This window comes from Bison bison, unplaced genomic scaffold (assembly GCF_000754665.1).
Source record: "Bison bison bison isolate TAMUID 2011002044 unplaced genomic scaffold, Bison_UMD1.0 scf7180017864371, whole genome shotgun sequence".
Taxonomy (NCBI): domain Eukaryota; kingdom Metazoa; phylum Chordata; class Mammalia; order Artiodactyla; family Bovidae; genus Bison; species Bison bison.
Window position 1 is genome coordinate 11,392,659 of NW_011494943.1, and position 16,793 is coordinate 11,409,451.

General features: G+C 43.4%; 1 protein-coding gene across 2 annotated transcripts in view; it reads left to right on the top strand.

Moving 5' to 3' along the window:
* Window positions 1-16,793, top strand: part of RPTOR (regulatory associated protein of MTOR, complex 1) — a 322,527-nt gene that overhangs the window by 156,299 nt on the left and 149,435 nt on the right. For both annotated transcript variants that reach the window (XM_010856300.1, XM_010856301.1), the window contains exon 6: window positions 7,947-8,122. In XM_010856300.1, coding sequence (XP_010854602.1) covers window positions 7,947-8,122 — 176 coding nt within the window. The remainder of the gene's footprint in view (window positions 1-7,946; window positions 8,123-16,793) is intronic.

Consider the following 16,793-nt stretch of genomic DNA (forward strand, 5'->3'; position numbering starts at 1 on the left):
CGTTACAAGTGTTTTCAAGTCTCCCATTCTTTCTCTTCTGTAGCTTCATAATTACCATTTGTAGGTAGCAGGGAAACAAGAGGTCTGTGATGTTGATAACCTTATTTATTTTTTAATATATGGACTTTAAAAAGATGTCCTTTTTTTAAGTTACCTCCGGTATAAATTTGTGGGTTATTTGGGTTGTATAAATGAGTTATTTGGGTTGTTCTCCTTTCTCCAGAAGGCTTATGATGACTCCCTGTTGCTTCTCATATTTAAGAATGAAGGGAGGCTACCCACTGTCGCTATGTGCCATGGAGGGCCAGGCAGGTGGGAGCTGGCTATCCTGGAGCACCCTTGCCCACAGTCCAGAGAGCATTCCTTCTCTGAGAGCCAGCGACTACACTAGCCACCCTAGTTTCCCCCAGACACATCAGTAACTCTCTTTAGAGAAGAGCACCTCCAGGTGCTTCCTAGGGCGGGGTGGTTGCAGGACGCCTGGCTTTAGGACATGGGTGAGTAGAAGGCCGTCCCGATGGCAGGTCTTCAGGTGAGCCCTGTCTTACCCCTGCACCACCTCAGGCTTCAGCAGTGAAGTGCCTCCCCCATTTGCTTCTCCACACACACGCTGAACAGGCCCTTTTTGAAATAAAGGCTGGTCAAGTTCACCCTTCTGTATCTTACATTCTATGTATAGTAAGCTGTAAGAATTGTTAGTAGTGAACATTTTCAAAACAAATATTGGTAAGAAACCTATTATCTTGTTGAAACACTCCCCCCTCCACATTTGTAAATTTAGAAAAAATGCTGCCATTTCCACTTTTTTATAGGGTAGTGAATGGGGGTTAGCCTGTAAGCAAATACAGCAGAAACTCCTTTCACTGGGCTCCACACAGCCACCCACAGCCCCTTGCTGGAGAAGATGAAGCCATTGTGGAAATGATGAGTGGGGGAGAAGGGTGGGCCTCCTAGGGTGCTGGGAGCTGGCTTGCTAACCAGAAAGTGGAAAGGGTCACAGAAAAGCACTGATAAGAAAAGCAGCCTCTCAAAGATCAGGACCCTTGCTGCCACTGAGAACTGGGAAGAGAAGAGGCCATGCAAGGTGGAAAGGCACCACCAGGGGAGGCCAGAGCACCCGGAGGCCTTAGCTGAGGGACATTACCTACCCTCTTTTATTTGTACAACCTTTTCTAGTTTGCAGAGCACTTTTACATTTAGTCCAGTCAGCCTGGGCAACAGAACATACATAAGCTGTCTCCAGACTCAGCTCCTGTGCACACCTTCCCTTTTATGATTTTTATGGGAACCTGCAGTTCTTTTCTCTTGGCACCTTGTACTGTTCCTAGTCCTGGAATTTGAAGACTCTGGGTAAAAGAAATGTGATTTCTCTGCATAAAAAATTCAGAAACCCTCACTACTAGTGGTATTAAATGAAATCCACAGACAAGCAAAGTGTATCATTAGTACAGTCAACTTTAAGGGTGTAACTAAAATTCTACTTCCTTGCACCTGAAATCTTTCTCGGATGACCTCATATAGCAAATTTTTATGCAATTCATTTGACAAAATAATTATGCCTTGTCTTATAGTATCTCTTCTATTGGTGTTGTCTGCTGTATTTATTAAACCTATTATGTAAACCTATCAAGAAAGCTTCATATGAAGTAGCTGTTTAGGAAACATTTACAGATTTGGTCTGATAAATAAATATACATTTGAATAAGCTACATTTATTTATCTTCCTTAGATATATCTATGATTCACTGAATATGTTTAATCTTTGATTGATTTGTATGAAATGTAAAAAGAAATAAAGGAAAAATTATTAACCCAAATCCATGAATATAGTACATTATTGCAGCTATCATAAAATTGGGAGCTTCTACAAGTTAAGTCTTAAGAGTTTAATGCTTTTTCCTAATTTAGTCTATTTTAAAACATGCCAGAAATCACTTAATATTTTGGACCACAGATCATGATCAGCACCATGGGATATTGGTGCAGGGTGCTGTGGTTCCTGGCAGGACTCATCTGCATGGCCTGACTTCCTATCACAGGAGGGCCCCCCTCTGTCAGCTGGAGGCCATGGAGATAAAGGCCTGATGTTCTCTCGCAAAGGATCTGTGGTGGCACAGGCCACGGTGCTTCTGGTGGCAACCGGAAAAATGGCAGTACTCAGCTGGGTGGTCACAGAGCCATGCACAGGGAGAAGGGCAGGCGGGAAGTTACCAGCCCATTTGAGGGGAGGGACAAGAGGGTAAGTGATTTTTCTTAACATTGGGGTCAAAAGCAAGGAAAAGATATTAATTCTCATTATTCCTCCTCAACATTGTACAGTAAGACTTTTGCAAGGGGAAAAAACAGAAGGCACAGTCCTATCTGTTGAATATCAGTCACAGAGCTCTAATTGACACTGAACACTCCAGCAGCAGCAGCAAAATACACCAGTGTCCATGAAACATCCATCAAGATAGATCCTGGGTCATAAAGCAAACCTCAACATATTTTAAATAATAGAAATCACACAGGCCTGCTCTTTGACCATAGTAAAATCAACTAGAAGTCAACGATAGAAAGACAACAGAAAAATATCAGAAAAAAAAATTAACCTATAATTGACGGGTTAAAAATCTCAAGGGAAATAAAAGAAAGTACATTAACTGAATGAAAATGAATATATGTTAGAAAACTAAAAATAAAATTAATTTACTATATGATCCAGCAATCCAACTCCTGGACACATATCCAGAAAAACTCTAATTCAGAAAGACACATGCATCCCTATGTTCAAAACAGCACCGTTTACAATAGCCAAGACATGGAAGCAGCCTAAATGTTTATTGACAGATGAATGAATAAAGATGTGGTATATATACAATAGAATATTACTCAGCCCTAAAAAGATGGAAATAATGCCATTTATAGCAGCATGGTTCTAACTAGAGATTATCATACTAAGTGAAGTAAATCAGAAAGAAAAAGACAAATACCATATGATGTCACTTGTATGCATGTGGATTCTAAAAAGTGACGCAAATGCACCTATCTATGAAACAGAAACAGACTCATGGACATAGAAGACAGACTTGTGGTTCCCAAGGGGTGGGAGGCTGGTGTTCGCAGATGTAAGCTGTTATATACAGAATGGTAAACAAGATCCTGCTGTGTAGCACAGGGAACTATACTCAGTGTGCTGTGATAAACCACAGCGGAAAAGAATATGAGAAAAAGAGTGTGTGTGTGTGTGTGTGTGTGTGTATATGTATAACTGAATCACTGTGCTGTACAGCAGAAAGTAACACAGCATTGTAAGTCAACTATATTTCAATTAAATAAACAGAAAAAAAGAAAAGAAATGTACAACCTGTCAGCATTGTTAAGAAACAGTGAAAGCAATTGAAAGGGAAATTTACAGCACTAGATCTTTATGTTAGAAAATAGGGAAAGTATCAAATGAATAATCTTAAATTCCTACCTGTCCTAGTCCATTTGGGCTACTGTAACAAAATACTACAGACTGAGTAGCTTCTAAACAACAGAGATTGATTTCTCAAAGTTCTGGAGGTTGGACAGACCAAGATCATGGTGCAGCTTGGTCAGGTGAGGGCCCTTTTCCTAGTTCATGGCCAGGCCTTCTTGCTGTGTCCTCATGTGGTGGAAGGGGTCAGGGAGCTGTCAGGCTGCTTTTTTTGTAAGGACACTAACCTCATTCAGCAGGGCTTCAGCCTCATAAATTAATCACCTCCCAAAGGTCCCACCTTCTTAGCACTGTCACCTCTGGGGGTTAGGATTTCAGCCTATGAATTTGGGGGGAACATGTACATTCAGACCATAGCACCGCATCAAGATGGTTAAGTAAGGTAAAATGGTGCAGCCACTTTAGAAAACAGTCTGGCAGTTCCTCAAACGTTAAACCTGGAGCTGGAGATGACCCAGTAGTTCCATTCCTAGGTTTGTACCCTGGAGACTTGAAAACATGTGTCCACACAAAAACCTGTACGCAGATGCACAGCAGCATTGTTCACAGTAACCCCCAAACGTAAATGCTCTTTGTGATGTAAAGCATCGGAGAACTTTTGAGTTACCTTCTTTTAGTTGCTTCTCTTAAGAGTTAATTGGGGAGAAATTTCATTGTAATTTCTAACTAAGCATCTTTATTGAGTTATAGAATAATTATAGAGCATTTTAGAAACTGATTGCTAACAATGAAATAGCTTTAAAACAGTGGATGGTCCATTTAGGTAAGCTCTCAGGATAATCATGACAGACTATGCTGTGAAGCATGTTCTTTAGCTGCCCTTTGTGGGGAACATTGGGGGTTTCCCTATTATTTTTACAAGTCTTCTTGCAACAGAGTGACTCCCTCTGCTCTCTTGACCTAAATTTCAGTTTCCAGCAACTTGTTTTTAAATTATTAATGCTATTTAATATTTTATATATATAGAATTGAGGCTTTGCAGGTGGTGCTAGTGGTGAAGAATCCACCTGCCAGTGCAGGAGATGCAAGAGACAAGGGTTCGATCCCTGGGTCAGGAAGATCCTTTGGAATAGAAAATGGCAACCTGGAGCAGGATTCTTGCCTGGAAAATTCCATGGACAGAGGAGCCCGGTGGACTACAGTCCGTGGGCTTGCAAAGAGTCAGACATGACGAAGTGACTGACTCCACACACACACACACATAGAGAATTATATATATATTAAAAATTACTACTTCCACTTTTTATCTGCTATTTTTAGTACAGTATCTGATGCGTGATAGATGTTCCATTAATATCTTAATGGGCTTAATATCATAATGAGCTGGGCAAGCAATACCTGATCTGTTTACAGATCTTAATCTCTCTCTGAACTTTGCAAAAATGTTCACTGTAAGTAGGGGTTACTGAGTTGAGAATAAAAGTTGCTTTAAGCTAGAACTGGAATTATTACCAAGTAGATGTTATTTTCAGAAAGCTGCTTGTTAAAGACGCCTCCGAAATTACTGGTGCCTTTATCAAGTTGTCTCTTAACATGTATACATATATGGAGAAAAGAAGCAGCATGATGGCAGAGGTTTATTTAGGAAATGAGAGATTCAGGTGCTGCCCCAGCGACCCCCAGCCCCTCCAGCCGTGCTTCTGGAGCGAGTGATTCCAGGCCTTGTGTGAGCCGCTTGGCCAGCCTTCCCATGAGCTCTGAATGCACGAGCACTACATTATCCACACGTGTAGAAGAGGTAGCAGATGTCTCTCTTGGATCTGGTTGCTGTGTATCGCATTGAGGGTTTTTCTGGATCCTTCCCAAATCCTCCAGAAGGCTCTAGTGAGCTTTTAACGAAGAAAGTTTTCTTGGTGTTTGAGCCTCTGGGTTCCCCAGGAGAAGCCCCTTTGAGTACAAGTACATCTGGGGTGTGCCCTGCAGGGTGAGTGGCGGCTCTCAGCTGGACCAGCTTCTTTACTTGGGTGCCTTTGAAAAGTTCTCTGAATCACTAGTAGTTAGCTTTACATGCAGGCTATTTATTATTCCAAAGACGAATTTCAGTTAAAAGGTCAATATCTTAGATAAATACAAAACCAAAACAATATACAGGAAATAGCTCACCTGTTAAAATAATTTGTTTTTGTTTGTTTGTTGTTTTCCTGGGTTAGAAGCTTAAAAAAATAAATTGTTGGTGGAATCCTTTGTTTTGAATGTCATTTTTACAAAATGTTACTGACTCTAATTAACCCCAGTGCAGCTCTCATCTGCCTTCTGAGTGCCTAGTGGTGACGACAGGTCTGATATGAGTCCTCAGGGGACTATTACTGTGTGTTACCATACTTCAGATTATCTGCAGCCACACTTGGTGCTTTCTGCCAATAATACACCAGCATACTTCAAGGAGCTTGTTTAAGAAATTAGGGTTTCTATCAATGACCATTTTGAATGGGGAAATTTAGTTTCCAATGGACTTGGGATGAAGATATTTCTGCATCGTCTTCCCGTCTCCTGGGGCTCCACTGCCTCAGGTACTTTGCGAGGCTCCGGGCGAAGTGCCCGTGGACCACGAGGTGCAGCCTGAGGCAGGTCTAACACAGAGGCACTGAGCAGACTTGCTGCCCAACAGCACCGCCTGGCTCTGTCGGGGCATCGGAGCACCGCCTCCACGGGGGACAGGGCACAAACCTCCTGACCCCTGCGGAAGTCTCCTTAAGCCCACCGAGCACCCTTGTCTCCACTTGGGGCCCTCTGTCTTGAGAGAAAGATGGCCTTGATGTGACAGACTGCTTCACTTCAGAGAGCCTGAGTCTGCAGAAGCTCAGTGACAGGCAACAGTGAAGGTGGAAGGCCTGTGGCCAGTGGACCTGCTCTTCGGTTCTCAGAAAGTAAATTTACTGTGGAAGCAGATTAGAGACAGAGAAGTTGAAATTAGCACGACAGCATTTGAGAATATTGAATCTAGCTTTTACATAAACAACTCTTTCTTCCTAAGTCGTTGCTTGTGGTCTCTCATCTGTGCCCGTTAGTGGTAATGCTCACGAGATGCATATGTGTCGGCTTCAGTCCCAGGCCGCCTCTCCAATGCCCCTTTCACTGTTCGGAGCTGTGCCCTCCATGCCCCTTCCGGAGCCCGACCCATTGCCGCTGTCATCCTCCCCCTGAACTGGGGAGGACATGCTTCCACAGAGCACGCGAGTGGAGCACTTCCGGCAGCCTCCCCTGACTCTGACACATCTGCAGCCTCCACGTCTTTCCGCATGACTCAGGTCTGATGAGCCGCAGACCCACACGGCACCCAGACCCGTCATCCTTCCTAGCGGGTTGTCACAGCAGACCTGGAAACTAATTTCCTGTGTGGAGCAGGTTGCTTCACTGGTGCTATTTTAGATCGTAGCGCCGGAGCCAAGGAGAAGATTAAACGTGATTCTGCCTTCCCTTTTCTCTGTACTTTAAAAAACGCACTCTGGTAATGGTTATACAATGTGAGTTGTACCTAATGCTACTGACCATACAAACAAAATGGATAAGATGGTAAGTTTTATATTGTGTGTATTTTGCCACAATAATTAAAAAAAAAACCCATTCCTCGAGAAATTGCCTTTTTTATTTTAAGTATACTAGAATTTGATGTGTATTCTGGACTTGCTATTCCTATAGCAGAAGGGATTATTAATAGAAATACAACTTTTACTGCCTTCCATTTGAGAAATAAAACAAGGTTTTATCCACATTAATAATGACAACACTTTACATGTCATAATCTATGGTAGGGATATATGAGTGAACACAGCTTTGTGTGTATACCTTACAAAGTGCACCTGAGCATGCTCTTAGGCCCAGCTCCTGCAGAGCATGCATGTTAGTGTCATAGGTGTGGTGTGGGTGCAGGAGGGCCCCCATGGGATGAGGTAGGGGAGACTTCAGCTCAGGACCAGCCTCCCCACCCATGACCAGGACTCTGCCGGTGACTGGCAATTCCCATCATTTCTTGGGGTCTCGGTTTCCTCACTGTAAAAGATCTTTTAAAATGGAAAGAAAACTTACCTCGTGGGAATGTTGTAAAAAGCAAATGAAATAGCAAATGTGAAATAAACAGTCATGCAGAGGGGATTCTTAGTAAGGAGCAAAACCTGAGAAGCATAAACATTCTTTTCAAGTTGGGAACCAAGCACGTAGCCATCAGCAATTAAAAATTGCACTTTCCTGCCCCATCTGCCCACCTGGCGCCATCATCACCTGAAACCCCAGCACCTGGTTTTCATGGAGCTCCCCCGCCCCCGGCCTTTATAACCCAAGAGTCCTTGCATAACAAGTGATTTGGGGCTGGAGCTAACGATCATCTCCAGGAGAGGATCCGACAGCTGGGCCTCTTTTTGGGGAACTTGGCCTGGAACCCCTCAGCCTTAAGCCTCAGTCGACAGACCCTTTCCTTCGTGTCATATTTCTGGCTTAGTCTCTAGTTGTGGACAATGGCTAAGCCACTCTCCTTCCTGTCCCCCTGCAGGTCGCTGCTATTAACCCAAACCACCCACTGGCCCAGATGCCTTTGCCCCCGTCTATGAAGAACTGCATTCAGCTGGCAGCCTGTGAGGCCAACGAGCTCCTGCCCATGATCCCCGACCTCCCAGCTGACCTGTTCACATCATGCCTCACCACCCCCATCAAAATCGCCCTGCGCTGGTAAGTGGCGCCTGCCTCAAATCCCAGCAACCTCACTTGCCTGGGGCTTGCCATGGGGACCCAAGGAATCTACCTGACTCTGGTGGACCAAGTTCCAGGCATGAACTCAGGACTCCGAGTGGATGCTGGGGATTTCCTCTCAGGGCTCAGGATGAGCTTTCCCCCAGGTCAGGTGTGTGCATGATTTCTAGGAGCTCCCTGTCTGTATCTTGGCTAACTGAGGTGGTGTCCTCAGTACCAAGGTGGGTCATGCTGAAGAGTGGACTTGCTTTAAAAAAAAAAAGCTTCTCTAGTTATATAATTCTTTGCTCGAGTTGAAGTAGAATATTTCATATTACTTCCCTACCATCACTCTTTTGAGAAGTTCAAAGCTCTTGTGACTGTGACTGAGGAAATACGTGGGCTATTCCAGGATGGTAGAAGCTGCATGTAAGGCCCTCTGTCCCTGGCAGGACTCACAGTGGAATGTGTGTGCTTCCTGCCTCCAAGTCCAACTTTGTCCCTTAGACCGTCTTGCTACCATTTAATATCTGCCTTTCCATTTTATGTTTTGTTGGAAACTATATACATGAAGGTAAGTAGCCCTTGGTGAGCCACAGGCAGGACGGTACAGCCGTGTGGGTTCACTGGACTCTGTGGGGGCTTCTTCCTCAACTTCCTGCCAGGGTGTCCTAACCCCACCAGACACACGGGGTCCTGCTTCCTTCCCCACAGCCCTGGAGAAAGTACTGAGACAGGAGAGGACTCTAGGGGCAGCAACATGGTGCTCAACCCTTTGGGAGGCCCCTTGAGTGACTGTAGCCTGGGTGGGGGTCGGGACATGAAGTTGCCTCCAATGGCTGGTTCGATGAGAACTTGGACTTGCAGCTTTGCCTCTGTTGCAGCATCGGGTTGACACACAGCACCTGGAAGAGGGCATCTGCCTCCCACTCCACCCCATCCCTCTCAAGTCCCAGCTGTGGGTCTCTCCAAGGAGAAGCCTTTTCTAGCTCAGCTGATGCCTAAGGAGCTAGAGGAGAAGGAGCGGGGTGATGGGCAGTGACCCCAGCTGCCGAGCCCACTCCACAGCTCAGCCCACTCAGACAGGGCCTGACTTCGGCCGCTCCTCCACTGCACCTCAAAAAGCAGAATGCATGTGGCCAAAGTGTACCCCGAGGGACCTCACCCATGGAAGAAAGAGAGCTGAGCTAGCCTTCTTGTGAGGCAGGACTATTGTCATCAAGAACAGTCATCAAGTGTGACGGGAGGTGAAGGGAGGAAGATGCTGATAACACAGTGAGACTACGAACCAGGGATGTTGAAAAGAATCCCATAGAGACACAGGTGGGAGGACACAATGGATGGGATTCCTACTAGGAGGGGGTGGCTGTTGCCTATTAGCATGTTGGGAGATTACAGCAAGGAGCTGGGTGCTGGGGGAGGCAGCAGAGGGAGAGAGGTGGAAAAGCAGGAGACATGGAGGTAGAAGCTCCCATGTGGAGAGAGAAGGCGAACGAGGCAGAGCTGGAAATACCTGAAGCCAGTGCTGACACTGGCTTCATCCAGAGGCTTCCCCAGTTCATCCAGAGGGTCGGGCTGACAGGAGAGGAGGAAAGCAGGGACCTGCCCTCCGGTGAGGCTGAGGCAGCCATACCCACACTGCCTCAGAGCATCACTCCTTTGCTCCGTGGGCACGCTCCTGCCCTTGACTGTAGGTCTTTTCGTTCTTTCATTTGTGAATTTTTCTATTTAATTCTCTGTACTCTGTGATCACTGTCAGAAAAGGTTTATGGTGCCATTTAACATGACCTCAGGAAGATCTATGGTCCAGATAGCTCAGGAGCCGTTCATTTTATTCATTGTCCAAGAAATAATTTACTAAATACCACCAGTGTACTTAAAACCCATGTTAAGCACTATAGGCAGTGCAAAGAACCATTGCCCTCAAAAATTTATGGTCTCGTTGAGGAGACAAGATGTGGCCTGAAAATTCATTATTTAAATGAGTGCTTCCTGCCAGACAAGGAAATCTGAACATTTCAGGCCATCCATGAGCAAGGGTATGGCACTAAGGGCTGTTTCTGTTTCCAGAGGACAGAGGGGCCAAGGGGATAAGGGAGGACTTCTTGGAAGAGAGGGAAACTGAGTCTGGGTCTAGGCACATGGTGCGACTTGAAGGGGAACAGAGAACACACAGGCAGGTGACTTCTCATACACAAACGTGGGTCAGTAGAGGACGGCGTCCAGAGGGGTGACATGAGGTCAGAGGGTGGGCTGACATCAGAGGGTGGACTGCCTTGATGTTGGCTTAAGGACCTTGGCTCTTCTAGGTCTGGCTGGGGGAGGCGTTAATGTGGGGAAATGACTTACGAATACTGTTTAAGATAATCCATGTAAGGATGGGGAGACCTTGGTCAGATGAGACCTTTATCACAGCAGTGTGGTCAGGATTCAAACTACAGCAGGAGGGTAGAAATGGCCATAAGCTCCATGGCCGGAACACCCACAGAGGCACCCACAAATCTGCGGTGAAACCGGCCTCATCCCCACTCATTTTCCTGCTCCTGCCTGTGGATTTCCTGTCCTTACTGCTCCAAAGCTGACGGCGCACACCAGCTCTGCTCCAGGACCTGGGCTGGGTGCTGTGTCAGAACGGGCTGTGAGTAGAAGGGCAGGGATGGGTGAGGGAAGCAGCAGGAAGAGCATAGACAGGCCTTCCGCTCTTGCCACTCCCCACCTTGCTGCCAGGGCAGCGAGTTGATTTGTTTCTCCCCCACACCGCCTCCGCCCAGGCTGCAGCCCTGTGGTCCTCCACCAGTCAGGAGGGCCAGACGTCCCTTCACTGGCAGCTGTGGGTTCCTACCCTTGGGTCAGGCAGCAGGCTTTCACTCCACCATGATGTGAGGCATTGTCTTGGTACCTACCTGAAATCCTCTTTCGGAGTTAACATAGAATTAAAAATTTTAAACTAAGCATTCAGTAGGAAGCACAGTGAAAAGCGAATGAAACTAATATGGTTACCATAGAATGGACTTTGACATCAATACATCACGACTGTGGGTGTTGGTCGTCAGATAAGCACTGCCTGGAATGATTAAGCAGAGTCCCAGGTGGGAAGATCTTTTTACAATTAACCACTTTCTGCATATTGAGGAGTAGAAATTGGATTGAACATAACATTTCACTGAGTGTTCTTAGCCTATGAATAGCAATAAACCATATTCATTGGAAGAATTGTCAAGGGAAACGTGTACTTCTTTGTAACAGCTGAGTTAAAGAAAAATGCCAGCCTTTTTTTTTTTTTACATGGAGAAAGGAGATAGTTTGTCAGATAATACTTACATTTTTAGGGTCAAGGATTTCTTAAAAGTCAGTTTAATATTTTCCAATGGAAAATGGGATGTACATTCTTTGTAGAAAATTTACTAAAAAATAAAAAAGAAGGAAAATGTAAAAAAGATTTTACCATCATTACCACAGTTAGTGTTAACTTTTTAGTTAAAAAGTTTTTTTTTTCTGTGTTTGTATGTTTTTCATTGATGCAGTCAGACTGAATTTTCAATTTCATATACTTAAATCTTAGCATAACAAACTTATTTATCCTTGGCCACTATAAACTCTTGGTAAATGTCATTTGTAGTGATTGCATAACATTTCGCTGTATTGATGTTCTGTTTTATTTAAACAAGTACAGGGCTTTAGTAATCCTATTTACTTAGGATTCAGGTATATAAAAGTAGGATAGCTCAAACTAGCTCTAGAATAGTGGTCCATGGACTTTTTCTATGAAGGGCCGGATTTTAAATATTTTAGGCTTTGTGAGCTCAGGGGTCCCAGCTCTATTAACATAGCATGAAAGAATCACAGACAGTATGTAAACAAATGAGCATGACATGACTATTCCAATAAAACTTTACTTACAAAAGCAAGTAATGGGCCAGATTTGGCCTGGGAACCATAGTTTGGCAACCCTTGCTTTTAATGGAAACAGGGACTTCCCTAGTAGTCCAGGGACTAAGACTTTATGGGGGCCCATGTTCAATCCCTGGTCAGAGCTAGATACTGCATGCAGCAACTAAGAGCTGACATGTAATAAATAAAGGATCCCACATATGGCAACAAAGATCAAAGATCCTATGTGCTGCAACTAAGACCTGGCACAACCAAATGAATAAATTAAAAAAAAAATGGAACCAGGATTTTACCTAAAAATGACTGCTGCACTTACCTATTTGTCAAGGAACCTGAGCAATAAATAACCTAGGAAATAGCTTTGCTCAGGAACATTCCTGTATAACTAAGAGGATGGTTTTCACTATACTCATACAAGGCATAGTTGCTGGAGAAAGTCATATGCCTTATAAACAGGATATAGCCTTACTTTGTATGTACATAATATATGTATGTATATTTAATGCCAGATGTGCTTATAAATCTTATTTGATGAAGTAGTTGTCAGAATACATCATTCTCTGATTTTTGTTTCATTTCCTTCTTAATCTTCTTCATATCAGAAACTGATAATATCAGTAACTCTGAAGTGAGCAATTATATTACTCTCCTTATAAATGATTTCCTTACTATATACTTCCATATAGTATGAGTCCAAGAAATGTTTCTTTTTTTCTTTAGGCTGTTTTCTACTTACTAGATTGAATGGCAGAATACCATTTTAAATTTACTATGGATATATTTGTGTGCTCCTGAAATTATAACTCAGTGGTGCTTAATTTGCTGTGGGACTTGCTGTTAAATAGATTGATGCCCATCGCATTATGTGGCATGCAGTTGTATTGTCTGTTAATGAAAATGGCAGACATTATCTTGAATTGAATAGAGGTCAAGAAATGTGTTTCCTTCCTTTCAGTTGAGTGATCTAAGGAGTTTAAATGTTAATGGCATAGTATTAATGTGTATTTGTCAGCGTGGGAAGTCTGGTCTTCATCTTTGCCCAGTGCGAGAGGCAGCTGCACAGACACCCTGCCCTGCAGCTGTTCTTGAGGTCCTGCATTGTCCATCCAGCCCAGCCCTTCGCTGTGTCCTGCTTGTCTCACTGCAGGCTGTTGCTTTGTATTTTGTGACACTTGTGGCATTTGCTTTGTATTTTGTCCTGAAGACTCAACCAAGAATCAGTCAGAATTGCTTTCAGAAACATTAATTCTTGCTAGCGTTTGATACTGGGATTCACCATTTATTCTCCGTACTGCTGCTGCTAAGTCGCTTCAGTCATGTCTGACTCTGTGCGACCCCATAGATGGCAGCCCACTAGGCTCTGCTGTCCCTGGGATTCTCCAGGCAAGAACACTGGAGTGGCTTGCCATTTCCTTCTCCAATGCATGAAAGTGAAAAGTGAAAGTGAAGTCACTCAGTCGTGTCCGACTCCTAGCGACCACATGGACTGCAGCCTACCAGGCTCCTCCATCCATGGGATTTTCCAGGCAAGAGTACTGGAGTGGGGTGCCATTACCTTCTCCATATTCTCTGTACAATTTTCACAAATACAACTTCTCTGCTGGAGAGCAAACTTATTCTGCCTACCTATTGAATTGGTGCTTTCTGTTTTGTCATCTTTTTCAGCTTCTTATAAAAACTGAATTAAAATGACTTCCTTATTTCTTATGTTTCAGGGCAGTTGATCTAGATACAGTCATGAATGAAATTTTCTTACCAATTTACTTTGTAGTAATGTCACACTTTGGGTTGTAGACCTTGTAATAAACTTAATTTGGGGTTTAGTTAAACTTTTTTTTTTTTTTTAATCTAGAGGCCCTGACATTGTGGCCATAACTGTAATTTGGCCCTGCTGTGTAAAGCCCAGGAGAACTTCAGGGTAATTTCCAGTCCTTAGGTTATGTAATTTGTCATGTGCCCACTCTGAGGAAAATATTTTTTCTCCCCCAACTAGACGATGTACTCTCATTGTTCCTGTCTCTGACATACACTCAATTAAGATGAATATCATAATGTATTGTAATAGAGCTCCTTTTAAAAAAAGTTGACATGCTGAAACCTGATTTATGCTGCTGAGAAACAAATTGGACCAGACAGGATGGCACAGGCTGCTCACTCCCTCCCCTGAGCTCAGTCCTCGGGCTGCCAGAGAAGAGTAAGATTGATGGGTCCTCCAGCGAGTCCACTCAACGAGTCAGAAACAGTGTGGAGCCCTTGATGGCTGATACTGTTGAGGGTGGGGAGTGGAGCGGGTGAAGACCAGAAGGTGCAGGCGAGGGCAGGCAGGGGGCGGGTCCTCAGGTGTGCACGTGGTCCTTTCCCTCATTGCCGTGGATGGTGCAACTTGCCTGCCATGTCTGGAGCTCAGTGGGAAGGAAAGAAACAAGGTGTACTACATCTGCTTTGTAGGAAAATATACGCCTATAAAAATCAAGAGCACTACACCATAGAAGAGTAATTCAGAGTGAGAATAAGCATACCTGAAGTGATAAGAGAGAATATTGGAACTAGGAAGAAATACGAAAGATTAGTTGGAGATATGGGTCATTAAAAATATAATTGATGAAGTAAAGAATTTAGGGGGTAGATTGAAAGGTAGCCTTATGAATATTACTAAAGGACAGATTAGAGAACTGGAAGACTGGATTGAGGAGTTCCCACCAAAGAGATAGAGATGGAAAGAGTGAATGACCAGAAAGGTAGAAGTTTGAATATCTGAGATACTGATCATGGAGATTATGTATAGGTTTAGGTCTCACTGTGTTAGTGATAACCACCAAAAGAATGAAAATAGAATATATCATGTTCACATGAGGAGAGAGAATTTCTTCTCTCCAAAAGAAGGTAGAAAAAGAAAAGCAAGGTAAATAGAAAATGTGAAATAAGATGTCTGGAATAAGTTTTGAAATGAAAGTGATTAGTTAGTTCTTAGTGAGTTGAATTCACCTCTCAAAGGACAGTGATTTTCATGTTGCATAAAAATTATCATGATACAGCATGTATCACAGGATTTGTGTTTAAAACAAAATATTTGAGAGGTTGAAAATCAAAGGATGAAAGAGGAGAAATAGAAACCAAAAAAGAAAAAAAGCTGGAGGAACAATTTTGATCTGCATCAAAGAAGAATCTGAGATTAAAAAAATATTGAAAGGACAAAGAAAAATGTTTTATTGTGGTAAAAAGAGTAGACAATCAAGAAGATACTCTGATCGTGGCTTTATATGCATCAAACAGTATGGCCTTGAAACATGTAAGATGGGAACCAAAAAGACTCTGGGTAGAAGTGAATAAACCAGGAATGTAGGTGCTGAGACTTAAGTACATAAAAAGTAAGAAAAATAGTTTAGATTTTTTTAATAGCAGGATTAATTAAGTCTAATGGAGGCATATAGGACCATATACTCAACAGGCAGAGAACTGAGCATAGGTGGACCATTCACAAACAAAAACTGTGTACCAGACTCCAAAGAAAGCTGTAATGATCCCAAAGAATTGATACCATGTAAAATCTATTCTCAGACCACCATACAATAGAGTTGGAGCATGATAATGAAAAGAAAGTGAAAGTGTTAGTCACTCAGTCGTGTCTGACTCTGTGACCATAGTGACTGTAGCCCGCCCACCAGGCTCCCCTGTCTGTGGAGTTCTCCAGGCAAGAATACTGGAGTGGGTAGCCATTCACTTCTCTGAGGGAATCTTCCCAACCCAGGGATCAGACCTGGTCTCCCTGCATCACAGGCAGATTCTTTACCGTCTGAGTCACCAGGGAAGCCCCTTTAAAATGTCTGAAAACTAAAAATCTTATTCTTAAAAAAAAAAAAATCCTTAAAGAGGGAATACTTTTTTAAAAAATTATGAAATATTCAAAGCTGAATGACAGTGTGAGCACAACTTTTCATGTCTGTGAGAGGTAGTTAAAGCAAGCTAGGATTGAATACATTTAGTCAGAAAACGAAGATAAAAAATAAAAGGAAAATCAGATGTTCACTGTAAAGCCCTGGGGGGAAATGCAGTAAACAAACAGGAATATGAAGAAAGGCAGTCCTAAAGATGAAGGCAGCCCTGAGCTGTTCATCGTGTCTCCACGTCCAGAGGCCCTCTGGGTGATTTCTCTAGAATTCTCCCAGTCAGGAGCAGTCTTAGGGCTCTACTGCTTGCTCTTCATACAAATTTTGGACCAGCACTCTCATCCTTAGCTTCTCCTTCAAGCGAGTCTGGTACCTCAGTTTTCATTCTTTCAGAGATCCCCCATTATGAGGGTGCTTCTTTTTGGGTTTTCCCCTTGGAGGTTTAGGGCTTCCAGTCTCTCTCTGCTTAGTCGCTACAAATTGCCCAACTCTTGGTTAAAATTTTAAATTGTGGTAATAAAAGTAGTTCACAGTTGTTGAACATTATGCTGTACCATTACATGAATCAACCTATTCAGCCCCTGCAGCAAGCCTGTGTGGCATGGCCTACCTTCAGCCCTACTCTCAAGAGGAGGGAATTAAGGCTGTATGGTCATACCTGATCGAGCCAGGATTCAAGCCCTGTCCTGACCCCAGCACTGACACTCCAGATGATCTATATGATGACTGGCTTCTCATAATTTTCTCTCTTTGTCCTTGTCTTACTCTTTTTCTTGAGATCAATGTGCATGTTTAATCCAGCATGTGTAAGTTGAGTCATGGGCATTTACTTGGTAAAGGTTGTACAGGGTTCTCCAGCAAATATGCTTAGTCAAGAAACTACAGATGCGCTC